The sequence below is a fragment of the Strigops habroptila genome, chromosome 2, assembly GCF_004027225.2.
Source record: "Strigops habroptila isolate Jane chromosome 2, bStrHab1.2.pri, whole genome shotgun sequence".
Taxonomy (NCBI): Eukaryota; Metazoa; Chordata; class Aves; order Psittaciformes; family Psittacidae; genus Strigops; species Strigops habroptila.
In genome coordinates, this window is record NC_044278.2 from 100,705,307 (window position 1) to 100,723,831 (window position 18,525).

The 18,525-nt window shown below is 35.8% G+C and overlaps 1 protein-coding gene across 4 annotated transcripts in view; it reads left to right on the forward strand.

Moving 5' to 3' along the window:
* N4BP2L2 (NEDD4 binding protein 2 like 2) overlaps positions 1–18,525 on the forward strand; it is a 48,116-nt gene that overhangs the window by 20,507 nt on the left and 9,084 nt on the right. For 3 of the 4 annotated variants that reach the window (XR_003989919.1, XM_030475607.1, XM_030475608.1), the window contains exons 6-7: positions 1,599–1,742; positions 15,194–17,001. Coding sequence is in view for 3 of the 4 variants with exons in the window: in XM_030475607.1 (XP_030331467.1) it covers positions 1,599–1,742; positions 15,194–17,001 (1,952 nt within the window). In the remaining variant the exon portion in view is untranslated. The remainder of the gene's footprint in view (positions 1–1,598; positions 1,743–15,193; positions 17,002–18,525) is intronic. The other variant, XM_030475609.1, reaches the window with a different exon arrangement.

Consider the following 18,525-nt stretch of genomic DNA (forward strand, 5'->3'; position numbering starts at 1 on the left):
ACGTCTGATTGGTTAAGGATAGATGGCTTTATGCTCTTTCAGCATAGCCAAGCCTCCAAAGTATGAGTGAAGACATGCCTGAGGAGGAGATCCCAGTATTAAGTGACTCTATACAGCAGATTTGTTTCATTTTTAAAATTAATTTCTATGCTTGATGTGATTTTGCTTTTGGTGATTTTACTATCCTGCCTTGTTCTTTAAGGAAAAGTACTTGCTCATTTATGAAGTGTTTATACACAAGTCCAGTTGTGGATGAGTGTGCGCTTTATGCCTAGAGCACTCGAGCTGTAATCTTTTTCTAGGAGCACTAAGATATGGAAAACATTGAGTAACACTATGCTTCCATGAAGGGAAGGACATGAAAGGACTCAGACTTTCTCTTTTTTGTTTGGTTGGTTTTGTTTGGTTTTTGGGGGTTTTGTGTTTTGTTTTGTTTTTTTCTGTCATGAGAGTCAAGTGCTTTATAGGATCTCTGTATTTGTAGGAGATTGGCTTTTTCTTCTACCATTAACCTTGTTTATATTTGTGAATAAGATCAAAACTGTTGAGACTTTAACTGATAAGTTCAACATGCTGCTGCCCCTGGACGACACTCTAGCGTCTGATGTCTTAGGGAAGAGTGTCTGGCAGAAGTGCTCTACTTTAAGCCTTTTCTTGCCAGAAACTCGCAGGGGGTTGGAGGGGGAGGAGGGGAGATAGAAAGAAAGGAGGGAATCAGTCTTTTAAACTATTTCTGTGTAGAGTATTCTCTTTCCAGTATAGTCTGTTTGCTCCCAGTATTGATTTCTCCTCTACAAAACTGAGCAAGTTGGTAAGGAAGCCCAAGCCTTTTCTGTCGTTGGCAGAAAGAGCAAAGATGCAGGCTTACATTCCCTATTGGTATGACTTGGAAATAATTCAGCTTGGACAAGGTTTCTTGGTGGTAGGAATGTATTGGGTTATGATAAATGCTTGTCTACACTATCAAAACTTTTTTTTATGTTTATATCTGTTCTTTTAGATTCAGTTCTGTTACAGTGCTAGCAATTCTCTGACATTCAGTGTGTGCATGAGCCTCGTGGCTTTCTTTATGGCAGAGACCAAAATTTTCTGCTAACATGGATCTTAAGGTCCTATTCCTTAAATACTAAGGAGATGGATACATTCTAATTTAATGTCTAATGCCTCAGGTTCTTAATAGGTCAAGTTCTCACTGAAGTAGCTAGTTTGAACATTGCCTTCACAAGTATTGCTCTATAATATTATCCATCCCTCTACTCACATAGCTAGTATATCATGTAAAACCTGATGAATAAATAGAAAACAAAGTCTTTCTAGGGTTATTTAGGTACATACTCCTGGAGAATAACATCACATTTCTGTATGAAGAATGACTGTAGTTTTTTCTGTTATTTAATATATGCAGTAGTGAATTGTTAAAATCAAATCTTAACACAAGTTGAATACTGAGAGAATGAAGGTACAGTGTAATAAAAGTGAAGTTTCAAATATGAAAAGCAAAAAGAAAGAATGTGAAATTAAAGGTTTTCTTTCTTTTTCTTAAAGACTATAGACATATAAACATACCAAACAATTTATTTAAATTTTTATTTTTGTAGGAGGAATAAACATGGGGTCACTCGTGAGAAGATTGCTCAGATGTTGGAACGATATGAATATCAGATATCCATACCTATTGTCATGAATTCAGTGGTGCCTCCCCACAAAAACACTCAAAGGCCACCTCTTCAGCGACGACATAGGTGGGGAGGCAATACAGACTTACGGAATTCTTTCAGTATTTCCAGTAGCAGATAACCATTGCAGTCAGTTAATAAAAACCTGTTACTTGCCCTTCTAAAACACATCATCACCTCCAATAAGGTAGTGGATCTTCTGTGTTTTAAATAGGCCCATTTCAACACCATTTTCCTCTGGAGGTTGTTCCTTTAATGGACTTGCTTGAAAATAAAATTGTACTTTTAATGTTTTTTTAAAAACTATATTTATTATAGTTGTAATAAGTTTGATTTTGATAAAATATTTAATATAGTATGACATAGCAGAGTCTTTCTTCATAAACCTGAGACAATGATGATGTCATACATAAAGTAACTGTTGGGCAGTTTTTTTAAAGAGGTCATATTAGATATCTTCTTTTAAAAGAGAATTGAAGCCCCAGAACAAGAGGTGATTTATGTAATAACGAATTTTAATGATTGTCATTTAGTCTTCTTATCTTTTAGGAGATATTTTTGCAAACAATTATGTCCCGGAGTGTTCTTTTGTTCTCTTTTGCATGTATTACCAATCAGCATAATTTTGGCATGTATTTTCTGTTCAGTTGTGGTATTTGGTTTAGGGTTGGTTTTTGTCTCAAGCTCATCTGGCAACTGAAGCAACATTTTGCCAATACAGTATTCAGCAGTCTTAAACTGTACAACCTGAACTACTTTTATATTTGTTCTGAGTGGTAGTATATAAACTATGATGGTGGTTGCACACCAACTTTTTTGTGCTGACTAAACCCCCCTAAATTTTATCACTAAACCCTCAAAATTTCAGAGCTATGTTTTTCTAGTTCGATTTCTTTCATTTAAAATAAAAATGAAGTATTAAAGCATTAGGCTGTCAAATCCTAGTCCACAGTTGCAATGCATCAATTCAATATAAATAGTGCATATAATTCTGTAAAACCATGTTACGTTCCCAGTTTCGGCACAGCCAGTGTAGTCTGATCAGCACATAACAATAAGCCAGCATGGAGATAGACTAATTTAATGCCCTTTTTCTCTTAAAATAATGACGTAAGTTTACACTTTGCTTGCTTTCTAACAGCCTGTTGGATGAATAAAACTTATTTCTCTTCAATGTTGTTTTAGTAGCTCAGTGCCACAGTTTTATTATTTTCATGATAGTAGGATTTTATGCAGATGAGCATTATTACTAACCTGCTACCTGAAATAACTTATCTTCAGGTCTTAACTGCATTTGATTTCCTTATACACTGAGTAAATCCTGAATAGGAAGGTTTGTGAAGAACATGAGTACATAGTAAAAGAATTTTCATGGTTTTCTATTACTAACTTGGTGTAATAGTAATCAGAATTTTGAAAATTCCAAAGCCAGCATAATTTCTTTTACTTACAGACAATTTTTTAACAGGCCCTAAAAATTACTTCATCTTTAAAGTCTGAATACCATGAAAGTTGAAAATCCAGGTATATAATGAAATATCTTTTCTATTTGCACCTGTTGTGCAAATTAAGTTTGTACAATTTAATGTATATCTGCAATAACATTTTCAGAAGCACTTCTGTTAACTCTAAAAGTTGAAGTATGCAGTTTCACATTTTGGTAATTGTTTTAATTATTTGCGTAATAATTCAAAATGCTTCAGTAGTGCATGAATTGTTAATATATTGAATTATGTCTATATGTAAAAAAAAAACTTTCCTACTATATCGATCGTCTTCCCTCATTTTCTGTTGTTCATACCAATTACTTGACTGTATTTTAGTTCTCGTGGTTATCTCTTTCCGTGTCTCGGAAGAGTCATGGTAATCACTGTAAATGATCAGTAGTACTTTAATTATCCCAAAGTTTTTACATTTAAACCTGCAAGCATATTTCAAGTGGAAGATAAAAAGGTTTTAGAAAGACTCATTTTATTTACTCTATATTACTTTAAGCCATAATAAAGTGGTAAAATTTATTGCGGCTTTATGGAATACAGTGTGTTAAAGTATGACAAAAAAGGGCTGATTATTGAAAGTTGATGTTATGATATCTGTTGATACCTTCCATCTTCAATTTTTAAAGGAAATAGATGATTTTTTTTCAGCAATATCTAATTGATATTTAAGTTCTCTTTAACTGAAATCTGTATTTAAATATATAAAAATTCATACTATTTTAAAATGGTGCAGCACTTTCTTGTGTTGTCTTTAATAAATTATTGGATGGTGAGTATTTTTGATATGCAGAGCATGTTGTCGATAATAGGCTTGCAGTTTGCAAAGGACACATAACAAAAAATTAATGCTTTGCTTTGCAACTTGGCACTGTATCAAACATTTCTTGTAAACTGCTTAATCTATAAAGCCGTATTCCAAGGTAAGTACAGTGACATGGTAGATGGAAACATAGTGGAATTACTGTCTGTGTAACCTATTTTTATTTCATGGTATATTAATATTTCATGTGGATATGACAGTCATGGTCATACATACATCTCAGAAGTTTTTTACACTACAGTGTTTATATGTAAAAATAATAAAATGATGTGAAATACCTATTGCAGGTATTTGGATTTGTCCTGCTTCCTCACAAAGAAGGAAAATTACTTATTTTGTCAAAAAGTGTGTACCAGAAGTGTAAGAACTCACTGTTCAGTTAGACAGGGGGTCTAAAAATTTTGTCTGGCATAGATTTTTGATCACCTTTGATGATGATAATGCACCTAGAATGAAGGTATCCTGTTGTTTTAGATTTTTAGTAGATTGCTAGCTAGTTCATCATACTTCATGAAATGACATCAGAATTACTTTTTTTTAATGCAACTAATACATAGAACCTGAATGTTGCTAGAATTTGCATTCATATCTGCTGCATACTTCAAACCAGTAAGATGTTTGGTAGGTAAATTTGAACAGTGTAGTTAAGATACTCAGCTGTAGTTTAAACATCCTATTTGTCGCACCATGAAATTTGAATGAGAATAAATTTGCAGGACATACATAATTTGGTTCATATAGCTGTCCAGTTAGCATCAGCTATATAAGCTTAGATACTGCTACAGGAAAAAAACAGTTCTAGTTTCACTGCTTTGTCTAAACTGCTGCTTCTGTTTAACTAGTTTACTTCCTGAATTATCAAAAGTTTTCATCAGCCTTGTCTTTGATGGATGACTTGATTTTCTTATTTTTCTTTTGTATGGAAAAGGAAAAAGAAAATGGAAACAAGCAAAATTAAACAAAACAAAAAAACCCCACCACTCCAAAACCAAACCATAGAAGACCTATTGTGCTGGGTTTGGCTGTGGTAGAGTTAATTTTCTTCACAGTAGCTGGTATGGGGCAATGTTTTGGATTTGTGCTGGAAACAATGTTGATAATTCAGGGATGTTTTCATTATTGCTGGGCAGTGCTTACACAGAGCCAAGGCCTTTTCTGCTCTTCACACCACTCCTCCAGCCAGTGGGCTGGGGGTGCACAAGGAGTTGGGAGAAGACACAGGCAGAACAGCTGACCTAAGGGATAGCCCATACTGTGTAGTATCATGCTCAGCATATAAACTAGGGGGAAGAAGAAGGAAGGGAAACGGGACATGTTTGGAGTGATGGCATTTGTCTTCCGAAGTAGCCGTTACACGCGATGGAGCCCTGCTGTCTGGAGATGGAGACACCTGCCTGCTGATGAGAAGTGGTGAATGAATTCCTTGCTTTGCTTTGCTTATGCATGGCTTTTGCTTTACCTATTAAATGGTCTTTATCTCAACCCATGAGTTTTCTTACTTTTAATTTTCTGATTCTGTCCCCCATCCCACCCAGGGGGAAGTGAGCAAGCAGCTGCGTGGGGCTTAGTTGCTGGCTGGGATTAAACTACAACAACTTAATGTAACACTTTTTTGTATATGCTTTTTAATGTGTGATGTTAAATGAGGTCCTATGAGGAATTCTGTCTTCTGTTCTTGTACTCATGTCCTCTTTAGGTTCGTTTAATCTAGTTTGCCATACTGCATAATTTTTCTTAAGTGTTTTGTCTTTTAAGAGGAAAACCAACATTTCATCTTTTGTTACCTATCTTTTGAAACCTTCTGCAGAAATGGTAGTGTTTCTCTGCTAATAGAACTGAAAACTAGGCTGAGATGGGGTCCATAACATTTATGTTTGAGTGGTTTGTGTCTATCTTCCCTGATGGAATTTAGACTGTATCAGTATTTTCTTCTTTGAGCTGGACATTTGGATTAATTTTTAGTGAATTAGAAAAATAATTACTTTAGTATTTTTATATTGATCTGTTATACCTGTAGTTTTAACTGCTGCTTCCTCCTAGCAGCTGAGTTTTCAGGAAGAAATATTTTTCCTTTGCTGGTACATGGTGGAGATGAGGTGACAAGGCCCATGTTGAGAATTGAGAGTTTTCCATGCAAAAGAACAGAGATATGTATTACAGTTCCCAGTAGAGAGCAGTAAGAAGGCATATGTTGAAATGCAGTTCATGAATTTGAAATTAAGTACTCAAGAGCGATCAGATATTTCACATAGATGAGATGTGGAAATATTTCATTTCAGTGTTTCTGCAGTGATGCTTTCTCATTTGGGTGTTCTAGGCTCTCATCCTTTTGAAATAAAAGCAAGAGCAGAGATTAAAGCTCTTTAGTAATAATCTCCTAGGTGTGATAATTTCCTACTTGTATGTCAATTAATTTGGTTTTTGTTTTTTTTAATAGGCTCATTGCTTGAAATTAGTTGTTAATCATCTTTTTTAGAGTTCACAGAAAAATATGTGAAAGCATAGCTGGTCATTTAAATATTTAGAAGATAAAGAGTGAGAAACAGGGTTCGTCAAGGTCAGATCATCGCAAATTTGTTTAACTTATTTCTGTAGTAACAGAGAAGCGGCAAGTGGTGTTTTTAGCTTGAGATAGCCTGTCAATGTCATTCTAGCTGAAGAATAATAAAAACATTGAAGTATTGCACCTGGAATGGGTCTTTGCAGTTTCCTTTTAGCTGATAATGCTGCTGCTTCATTTCTCAAGCTGGCAGGCTGTCCTTGACCATTTCATGTACACCTTACTGATATATATGTGCTGTTGTAACAATACCATGTTATACCAAGTCAGAATATTGTATCCATGGAGTATTTTTTTGTTGTACTTGCAGTCTTTTTAGTGTTGTTAAATATTTTTATCTTTTGGGTTATTAATCAAATTCAATTTTTTGTTTGTGGTCCCTCAAATTGCTATCAGGGCAACTGCTTTATAATAGTGTGGCTCATCCAGCGTGTCCCTTTAAAGTATTTTCCTGATACTAACTCTTAAATATTCTAAGATTTTATGGAAACATGGTAGAAAAATATTTTAAATGCTTGCATGTTGTCTAACTCTACGGATTTAAAAAAGCATGAATTCTTTAGTGGATGTTTTTTAATCTCTTAAATGGCTAACAGACAAGAAGTGCTACTTTAGCTGACTGAATAAACATTTGCTTATTTCAAGGGGGTTTATTTTATCATTTACAAACAAGTCTTACTCATGGGCCTATAATGCAGTTTGGCTGTTACTTATTCATTATACTTCTAATTTTTTTTTTATTTCTTTATTCATCAGCCACAGCTTTTAGTAATCTATACTGTAGGTTATAGTAATCTACAAGAAGTTACTGAACAGCTTATCCCACATCTTTCTCTTAACCATGAAGAGTTTCTGAAAACTCATGAACTTGACTTAAGAGTGGATTGACTATATTACTTTCTCCCCATTTAGCATTTTTCCCAATAGTTTTCCTGTATTGCTTGTAAGGTGAATACGCTCCTTCACAGGGATGTTGAGAACATAAGTAGACATCAGATCTTTTACCTGAAGCAACACAGGTATACATATTTGAGCTTCATCTGTAGCTCTTTGCAGCTGTTTGGTACATGCACTAAATATTCAATGAAGTATACCTGATAACGTTTCAAAACTATTTTCACTTTATGAAAAATACAGTTAGAAGACCGTGCTTATGGCTATGCAGCAAAATTGCATTATATATAGGAGTATAAATGGAATTCTGTGTGTGCATGTACATATTCTTCCATATATATAAGATCCAGAGCATTGTGTTTCATTCTGTTTCTGTTTTGTTCCAGCAGTCTAGACTGAGTTCTTGTTTATAATAATGAATATTTAGATTATGTTCATAATGCTGCCCTTTTTGGCCCTAGGTCTTGAGGAGAGGTTTTATTGTGAGCAAAGATATTTAACTATGGTTTAACTTTCTGCTGGTCTGTAGGGAACTGAGCTCGTAAAGAGATTAAATAAGTTTTGTTTATTGCCTCATTAGTTTGTGTTGCCTTTGAGAATGTCAAGCTTTGGGCTCACTGGTGCATGGAAGACGTGACATATTGGAGTGAGTTGAGCTGAGGGTGGTCAGGGCTTGGAGCACCTGAAACACAAGGAGAAGCTGGGAGAAACAGATTGTTCAGCCTTAAGAAGAAAAGCTAAGACAGCTTAACACTTTCTTCACTTACATAGTGGGAGTGCATAAAGATGGAGCCAGGCTCCTCTTAGATGAGCAGCAATAGGTAGAGGTTGCAACACAGGAAATTCCAATCAGATACTAGGTTGGGTATTCTCCATTGTTGGAGTATTCAGAACTTGTCTGGGAAAGGTGCTGAGGAATGAGATCTCAGTTGGTATTGCTTTGATCAGGGGCTGGACCATATGATCTCCAGAGGCCCTTTCTGACATAAATTATTCTTTTCTAATGGATATAGTGAGAGCAGTGTCCAGAATATCGGAAGAGTTAGCTCTTCTCTATCAGAGCAGACTCTGAAATCACTAACAGAATTGCTGCCTGGTTTCAGGGTGTCAGATGCAGGCTTGAATTAATACAGCAGTTCATGATTCTCTTCTTACTCTCAGATGGGCACTAAGTTTCTGGCATTAACTGTAACAGCAAAACTGGCTGTACTGTTTGTTTTGGTTATTTTGTTTCATAGCTATATTGGCAGAGTTGCTTACAAGCTCCTGACAACACCTTTAGCTGATGCCCCTTTTTCTTCCTCAGACAGTGTCCGTTACCACTTGTCTCTTGTAAGTTGTATTGTCTTTCTAGACTTAAGCACTAACATATGCCAGAATTTTTTATCTAGAGTAGCCTTTTATTTTCTGTCCAAAGACAGAATTCTGTTGATGCTATATATCAGAATTGAAAGACAGTTTTCTGCATCTGTTCATCTCAAACACTCAAGGAATAATATAGGGCTGTTTTGTAAAAAGTAATAATCTTTAAGGGGTAATTCATTACGTCACTTGTGTATTTTCAGTCGTTTTGGTGAAAGATGTTTAAAGGGGAAATGAGTTAACGCCAAGGAGTAATATGCCATAATAGTAAGTAAAAGTTGGGTACCAGTATGACAAAATGTGACTGAGGTTTGTTGAAAAGATGTAATACCTTCCAGAGAATGTACGTTATAATTGAATGCTGTGCAACTCTCTATTTCATATAGCATTTGAGAATGAGTGCAATACCTGGAGCAGATGTTCTGAATAGCAACATTGTCTGCTATTACAAGTATTTGAATTTTAAAGTTGTTGTAATCTAGGTTAGATGCTGGTTACTTAATAGCTACTGATACTGTGTATTTACTGTTTTCCTTTTTAATTTTCCCCCCATTTTCCTCTTATTCTTGAATGGCATCTTTCTCATCCGTCTGATCTGTGTCCTTTGTGCTCAGTTACAATTGTCTTCATAACTCTGGATCCATCTCCCCCTTTCTTTTTCTTCCTGAACTATAAACTTGTGTGGAGAGCTGCACCTTATTCTCTCTTTTTTTTAATGCTTCAGTTCAAAGTGATGCTGATTTAAAAACTGAATATATATATTTCTCTCCCCCTCCCGCCACCCCAGGCTATCCTTTTGAATGTTTTTCTTGTTCTGCTGAAAGTAATATTTTCTGTCATACCATTCATTTTAATTCGTTCTTTTTTGTTTTCTTAGCCTCATTAAGTTTGCAACATCATCTTGTGTTTTTGAAAGTTGTACTTTTGCTCCCAGAATTATAGTCTGTGCTTCAGTGGATGCTTAATTACATGTCTTTGCTACAATTTTGTTGATTTAGACCACTTTAATTCATATCCTTTGCTTCATACCCACATATGCAGTAGTAGTGCTGTAGTTTGTCTAGAAGTTAGTGAAAAACTGAGACTGATCATTGTCTGGGAAGGTGGGATTTTTGTATCCTGGGATTTTTGAAAGTGTTCCTTAAAATCTCATATAGAAATGTCTTTATATCAATAGAAAATTAGGGAGCGTTGCTGCAGAGCAGGTCACAACAAACTTTATTAATTAGTGCAAGTTAGACTATAGTTCTTCGTTCTCCAAACTACTTTGCAAAGCAGCGTATTTCATGTCTAGCCTGAATTAATTTCAATAAGGTTGTCTTCACGCTTGAGCTGGTACCATCCAAGTAATAGAACTGATATCATCAAACTTGACAAGATGAGTCATACTGTACTTCCAGTGCATAACATTGGCATGTGTGTCCATGATGTTCTCTTCAAAAGACTGAACATTGACACAGAGAACTTAAATGAGGATTGATTCTATGAGCCTTCGTGGGTGAGAAAGCTGATGATAAACCTGCAGTTTCTTCTCTGTATTGTAAGTACATAGCCTCGAGATGTATTCACATCAATTGTAGCATTTCACTTTGTCCTTTTTTTTTTTTTCCTTCTTAACCTGCTTTTTAGTGTTGAGCGATATTTAATGGTGCAGAGAAATCCAGTCAAACAGAAAATGGTGGTTTTTCTGTCAGCATCCATCAGTACCTCTAGTGCTGATCTTTTTTTTTATTTTCCTTCTTTTTTCTGGTTAGAATTTTGAACTGTGTCAGGTGAGAGAGATTTGTGGCATCTGAATGAGGTTGAAAGCAGCTTTTGAGTTGTTTCACTTGTTCGGGAAGTAGATGTTTGATACTGGCCGCAAGCATATTCAGTGAATATGTACGTGTATATCAGTCAGTGTATTCAGGATTTATTTCCTTAGTGTCAATCAGCATATTGTCTGGCTAAGGAGCTGAAATAGGAGATTGGATCTTTCAGTCAAAAGACATTTATGACTTTGATGATCAGTTAGATCACCCCACCTGAAACTTCTTGTGGAATGAACGGACTGTCACTTGAAACTGAACTGCTGTTACAAGCACCTCAGGAACTTGGGTATTTTGGTGAGGGTTTTGTTGGTTGGTTGGGTGTTTTACTTGGACATGGTTTTTTTTTGTTTGTTTTGTTTTTATTTTGAAAAGTAAAGTGGTTGCACTTTGCTGTATTGTTCATTAAATGAACAGAATCTAAAGGCATGCTCTGATCAAACCAATTGTATGCTATTCTCTGTTCTCTCGATTCATGTCTCTTGTGTCTGGCCTATAACTGAGCAGCAGTCTGGTGGCTCATTATACATTGCACGGAGCTGTATAGACATCAATCCTATAGAAATGATAAAGATTGGAGTAGTTCTTCAAGCATTGTGATAATTAGCCTATTTCATGAAGGCAGTACTTAAATGTCTCCACTACTGGCAATGCTGTTGAGTGACAAAAGAATAATAAATACTGGGTTACTTCAGATAGAATCTAATTAGTAGGCTGCTTGCGTTGGGGAGCATTAATTTGCAACACTGTAATGTGCAAATGTTTCTTATGGATCACTTATGGTGAATTTCCTTAAAATGGGCTGTGAGACAACCTAATGTGTTGCTCTTGAAAGTAGTCACCTTGCTCCCACCCGCCACTTCCTTTGTCTTAGCTGGACATTCTACTTCTTGCTCTGGTAAGTTAAATCAGCTCAACAACAAAGCATGTACTTGCTTTCTTTTGATGCTGGCTCAGGCAGGTAAATCCACCACAAGGAGGTGATAGAGTCAGCAAAAGACAGGTAATGGAAGTGCACGGGCAACATCTGGAACAAAATAGGGAAGGGTGACAAGGACTGTTTCTTCAGGAACAGTAAAGTGCTGAGCTGGATGCTCAGCTGTCTAATGGAATTTCACCTTTCAGGAAGCCCAATGACAACTTATTTTGCATGCGTTTTGTTGGGTTTGGTTGGGTTTTTTTTTTTTCATTTGCTTGATCACCTAATACCAATATTCCATTTGGTTTTGAGGAACTGGATCTTTATTACCTATTTCAGTATTAAAGGCAAGATATACAGCATGGCTGGCACCATGACTTTTTTTTGGAATTCCAAAATTGTAACTTCATTTTCTGTTTGTTGCTGAAGTAAAGTTAGGTCACAAGGAATTCAGCAATGCACTTGGACTTACCAGGTGGAGAAGGTGAAGTCTGTCCCAGTAAAAGCTGGTTTGTGTAAGCAGTTCTACTATAATTTTGGTGTTGAAAACCCACTCCAGAGACTTTGGAGATTAATGATAACATAAATTTCTGAGAGAGCATGTACCTCATTGTTTAATGTCATATAGAATTGCTTTTTAAATTTGTTGGTTCCTCTTTTTTGTTTGGACATTAGGAATTGGATGTTAGGAAAAATTTCTTCACTGAAAGGGTTCTCAAGCACTGGAACAGGCTGCCCGGGGAAGTGGTTAAGTCACCGTCCCTGGAGGTATTTAAAAGACGTGTAGATGTGGTGCTGAGGGACATGGTTAGTGGTGACTTGGCAGTGCTATGTTAATGGTTGGACTCAATTATCTCTAAGGTCTTTCCAACTGAAATAATTCTATGATTCTTTTATGTATTTCATTGCGTCAATGACTGTAGGCATTTTTTGATAGAAGCAGACATTAGCTTAGGTGTATGCTAGAGCTGAAGTTTGTACAACTGCAAATAAATAACTTTTCTGGTTTTACCATTTTCCAGCGAAATGTGACTACCTTCTTTAGATTATTTACTTTGCACATTCTGCCTCAGCAATTGTGAAAGTGCATTTGTTTCTCCATTAAAGAGTGCCGTCTGAGCACTGACTCTCAAGCTGGACAGTGCTATTTTGAGCAGTAAGTTACAAACTTGAAGTCACAGGTAACAGAGTTATGGCAAAAAGCTTTTAATATTGTCTAAACAGTAGGCTGAGAAAAACTGAAGTGTTGTACAGAAAGGGAATTCCTATATTAACAAAAATACTATTAAATTTTTTTCAGGCCTGTTCATTACTAAGAATTTTTTAAAATTCACTTTTTTTATTTTTCATTTTGTAAAATATACAGCAAAATTTAAATATCGACTGAAGCTGGTACCTTTCTTCTTGACCCATTTGACTGTGTTGTATGTGTTTGAAAACAACTGACTAGCAAATGCCCCTGTAAAGAAGACAAGTCTATCTCCATGCTGGTTCTTGAATTTTCTCAGTGTTTGTGTGCCATATGGTTTTACAATAAGGAAAACTCTTCAAAAGGCATGTAGGTGGTCTAAAAGAGGAGGAACATGATAAAAAAAAAAAAGAAAACTAGTGGGAAAATTGCTTTATTAAATGCACAAACCTTAGTATGATACTGGGAATACCCCAAGAAGGAAATTTTTATCTATGCCATCATGGTTCATTACAGTGTTTGTTTGGGGTAGTATTTTCCTAGAGTCAGTTGGAAAACAGAAGTTGCTTGGAAAAGTGAAGAAGAATAAATTTTCTTATTCTGCATTTAGTAGCTCATCACTTTCCTTTTTGCTTTAGTCCTGTCTTTAAGAAATCCAAACCTTTAGAAAACTAATTTTGCTGAATTGCTGTAAAACATCCGTGTCTCCAAAGCAAAGAAGTGACATAACTGTTGTATTTGTTATGAACTTTTGAATGTCACTACATCATCAACCTGGACCAACATTTGCATTCGTTATTATTTTGACATGCAATAATTTCAATGCAATAATAGCTGTTAATTTCACTGGATTATCTGGGTGGTTGTTCTCATATTATTTGGTGGATGTATATCTGCTGTTCTTGCATTCTGAAGTGAATCCTGTCCAGTGTGGTTTTCCTTCTTGGTTCAGAATTAATGGCGAGGAGAGGAATTGAATGTGCTGAGTTCTACAATACCTTTTGGTGTGGCATCCTAGCATAAGAGTTTCTGTCAGCATTGTCCTGAAAGTGTTGTCAGATGTGTCAGGAGTTAGGCACTAGAAACATCTTGAATGAGTATTAGACAAGTTCACATCCATCAGTAGCAGAGCAAATTCACATCTGTGAAAAGTGAGTGATAAGCAACAGTGTAGATACAATAATGACACCAAGACCGGAGAAGCCCATTCCTTTCCTGTGCCAGCGCTGACTTTGGTAACTTGGTTGTCATTCCTGTGGAGTTGTTACACAGCAGCACAACGTCCTCTAGGTACAATACTAAAGTATTCTTGGAAATGGTGTACAGATCTGATCTTTTATTTCCCACCCCATTAAAAACAACTAAAAATGGGACATTTATTTTCTATTTCACTGGTAAGGGGGTTTTATGCTTCTGAAAACTTCAGAGAATTTACTCTTCTGAACCCACGTTCAATTTTACCTTATAATTCTTCTAGCTACTGCTTTGTTTGCTTTACTGTGTTGTGTGAAGTACTGTCCTGAACAAAGGGTTACAGAAAAGCAGAGAATTACAGAAAAGTAACAGATCTTTGATACGAAGATTTATCAGTCAAACTTAGCTTTGAAAATCTCATTTCTCTCTGGAGAGTTTCGTAGGGAGAAGTTAGATTTTTGTACTAAGTCTCTCTTACATCTGTTCGTTTCAGAGTTAGCTGGCTGATGGGCTACCATTAAGATTTCAGAGAAGTCACCATTAGGGCTACTATCTGTTAAATTTGATGAGAAATGCAGATGAAAAATCAGATGTTCTGAAGAGAGATGCAAAACTAATTGTAAATAACTACCTACAACTGTGTTAAATTTTCAGTAGTGTATTATTTTGTTGCTAGTAAAATATGAAATATTTTTTCCAAATACATATGCAGTGACACATAATATACTGAGCAGTAAATACCTGTTACTGTAGTCACTGTACCCTTACATTATTCAGATTTTTGGTTAGTATGTTTTGAATTTGAGTCCAACTTAGATAAGTATAATCCATTTAATCTTAATGGATGAAATTTGCTTACTACATTCTCCATTTAGTACCTTTCTGCTCAGCATGACATTTAATGAAATTTCAGAATAGCAGTTGCTCTTTAGTATCTATTACTCAAACATCAGTTAAAAAGACATCCAGAAATATGTTGTTTGATCTTGCAGTGATTTGTGATACTTTTTATAAAGCTAAGTTAATGAGATGGCAGCTATGTTTTTAAATTGTTTTAAAATGTTCAGGAGTGTTCTGAATTGTAAGGTGTACATTTGTTTAATAAATAGAAAGTTTTATTTGAGATTTTATGTATTTAAAAAAGCAGATGTTCTGTGTTTGATCATCATATTAACATATAAAGTACCTCTTCTTCAAATTGGACACAATGAATACATTATTACTGACATTTATTTTGCTTTCTAAATTTTTATTATTATTATTTTTACATAGGGAGACAATTTTAAAGAAGAACCATGGGCACCTGTTTACAAAAGCAAAGCAGAGGGGAAAGAGAAAAAGAAACAAAAAAATTAAAGGTAATCATACAGAAATCACAAAGAAAACGTTAGGTGGAGCAGCTCATCATCCAATTCCAGATGACCAGGACACATCAGGAAGTGAAGAGGATTATTTGGAAGAAGAAAACAGCAAATCATTCAGTGAAGGTCCAGACGATTCAGTAACAGTTTGTGAAGAACAGCCTAATGGTGATGATGAAAGCCTGAAGGAACCTGCAGGGGTTTCAAGAGAAAGGTTTCCCATCACTCTGTCTGAGGTCTCAACAATGACCAACAGTACATTGAAAAATAAATTGCCTGTGGAAAGTGACAGTTCACTTCTAATAGGTCTAAAACCTTTTTCTACAGAAAACCTGACAAAAAATGCAGTAGATGATGAGGAAACAAATGAAAGGCACATAGAAAATCTTTGCAGAAGCAGTTTCCTAAAAATAAGCAATGAGAAAAATTCTATCCAGGAAACAGACGCCATCTCTGAAGACTGTAACACGCTGCTGTTAAGCATAGAAAACAAACTTGGATCACATCAAAGTACATCTGAACCTGATATGGAAGCTAAGCCGTTAAGTTTAAATGGTGAAAGAAAAGAAATCTTACAGTGTCACAATTCAAATATACATGTTAATGTGCCTGATAATAACACAAGGGACACACCTGCATTAAAAGCAAAAGAGAATAGCTCTAATGCCTGGGCTTTTTTTCCAATTAATTTCCAATTACCGACTGAGGAATTGCAGCTGTGCTTTGATACACAAATTTCTCTCTCTCCTTGGTCTGAGAATAAATTTGTAGCTGAACAAAGACCCCCCAGAATGAGAAAACCTAAACAGACTCATCTGAACAATTCGAAACAACTAAACTGCTATTGGTCAAATGAAGGATTGGTGAAGGAAAACAGTCAGGTAACAGTAACTGAGGAGGCTGGCAATGTAACAAGTAATGGTCTGTCAGCATCTGCAGCTGGTGAAGTGCACTTTGATTCCCTTGTGGAAGCCAGGGCCACCTTCATGCAGTGTTCATGTGAAGTAAATGTTCCAAGAAATGATGCTGCACCAACTGCATCAAAGAGAAAAAGATACAGAAGAATTGTCAAATTGGCACCAAAGTTTAATCTACCAAGACAGATTGCTGGTAGTACAGATGGAGGGAAGGGAGTCTCAATAAAAGATGATGTTCCCCAGAAAAGTGTTTTGGAAGTGGGGAAAAAGAGCTTTCTATGCAAGAACTGCAGAGAGGAATGTGAACAGGACCATGCATTGCAGGAATATTCTGCACCTTACAGTGGCACCGAGGCAACTCATTCCTTACCCACCCCAGACTCAGATACTCTGTTACATCATATTTCCTGCTTTCACTCAGGACAGTCTTCTTCTATGCCAAAATATTCCTGCAGAGTTTGTGTAGTTTCCAGGATGCAGGAGCAAGCTAGAACTCTAAAGCAACAACAGGTAGTTGATAAAAAAGAGGGCGAGAGCGAACAAGTTTCTTCAGAGGTTACAAATAGCCAACCGGATATTTTGTCGTCTGTGAAAGTTGTTTCTGAATATTCAGAAGATTCCAGTATGCTGTCAAGCTGCAGAGACAATGCGCAGGAAGCAGGTGACCCTGAGCCAGCAGAGGCCTCACAACTCAAAGATAATCAAGATGGGAATACGACATGTAGTTTTCTGGGACTTCCCTTATCATTAGGATTTGCTTTTCAACTTGTGCAGCTCTTTGGTTCTCCAGGTCTTCCACTGGGTAATGCTCTTCTTACTACTCCTATGTAAAAAACCAAACCAAAACAAAAACTCTAAACCCAAAAAACCCCACAACCCCCCAAAGCCACAATCAAAAACCAACACCCCCCTAAAACCAGAAAACAAACAACCCCTGACATGATTAAATACTTTATTGTAGGTAAAAATTAATCAAATATTAATCCTATTGAAAGGAGTTATTGCTGCTTTAGCTATTATTTTGTTTTTAATGTAAAATTCAGTCTCTGTCAAAGGCGCTGTTTGGTTTGGCCTTGTATTTGCAGTCTTTTTAGTTACAAAAACTTACTGACTCTAAATCTGAAGGATTAAGCTCCTGCTGATGTTTTAATACACCCTACTGAGTAAGACTTTACTGTGTTGATCACAGAACTAAATGAAAACATGGTGCAAACTGTGTGCTCTTGTATAAAGGTTGCATGTTTTATATTCCACCTGGTTAATGCTTAAACCACAACATTAATATAGTATTATCCCATTTTCTTTATTTAGTAATGCTTTAGTTTAAAACCATTACCCCTTGTCTTATCATAACAGGCCCTGCTAAGTCTCTCCCCATTTTTCTTATACACCCCTTTTAAGACCTGAAAGGCTGCAATAAGGTCTTCTCGGACCCTTCTCTTCTCCAGCCTGAACAAGCCCAGTTCTCTCAGCCTTTTTTCATAGGAGAGGTGCTCCATCCGTCTGTTTATTTTTGCATGCTTAAGTGCCACAGTGTTACATACTCGCCTTCCAGAGCTCCAGCTGACATATTTTTGTACTTTCAGTTTGACCATTGTAAGTTAGCAGTTAGAAGAATGACGATTAGTCCTCAAAGGAGTTGTGTGTGGCAACACTGATTTCTGAATTTACTACAGGCTAGTGTAACCCTACAGAGCTGGAGCCAGCAAGAAGAACAGACATTTGTTTGGAAATCACACTACCACATGGACTTCCTGTGCATAAAGTTCTGCAACTTCTTTGGTCCAAATTTAGTCAGTGGAGAAACAATAACTTTGATTTGGTGAACAAATAGGATTAAAAAACACAGACTTTTTTTCAGCACATAGACCTTTACACCTATTTGTTTCAGTCAAAGTTAAAGTTAAGCATGTAGTTTCTTATAAGCATTTTTAAGATGACAACTGAGGAGCAGCTTGTGTCTGGTTATCTGCCCAAACTGGCCTCGGGATTCCTTGTTTTTATTATAAAAGTCTGCTATTATAAAAAAGTCTGCTATATATCTGCTATATATATAAAAATATATATATAAAAAAATATATATTTTTTTATTTTATATATAAATATATATAAATATATATAAAAAATATATAAAATATATAAAACATATATATAATATATATAAATATATATATAAAAATATATATATATAAAAATATATATATATCAGTCTGCTATGTATCTGCTATTATTTTATTAGAAAATGCTGCCTGCAGAACGGTGATGCTAACCACTGGCAGCATTATTCGGCTTGGTCCCTAAAGGACCTACAAAGCTGCTTTATCTA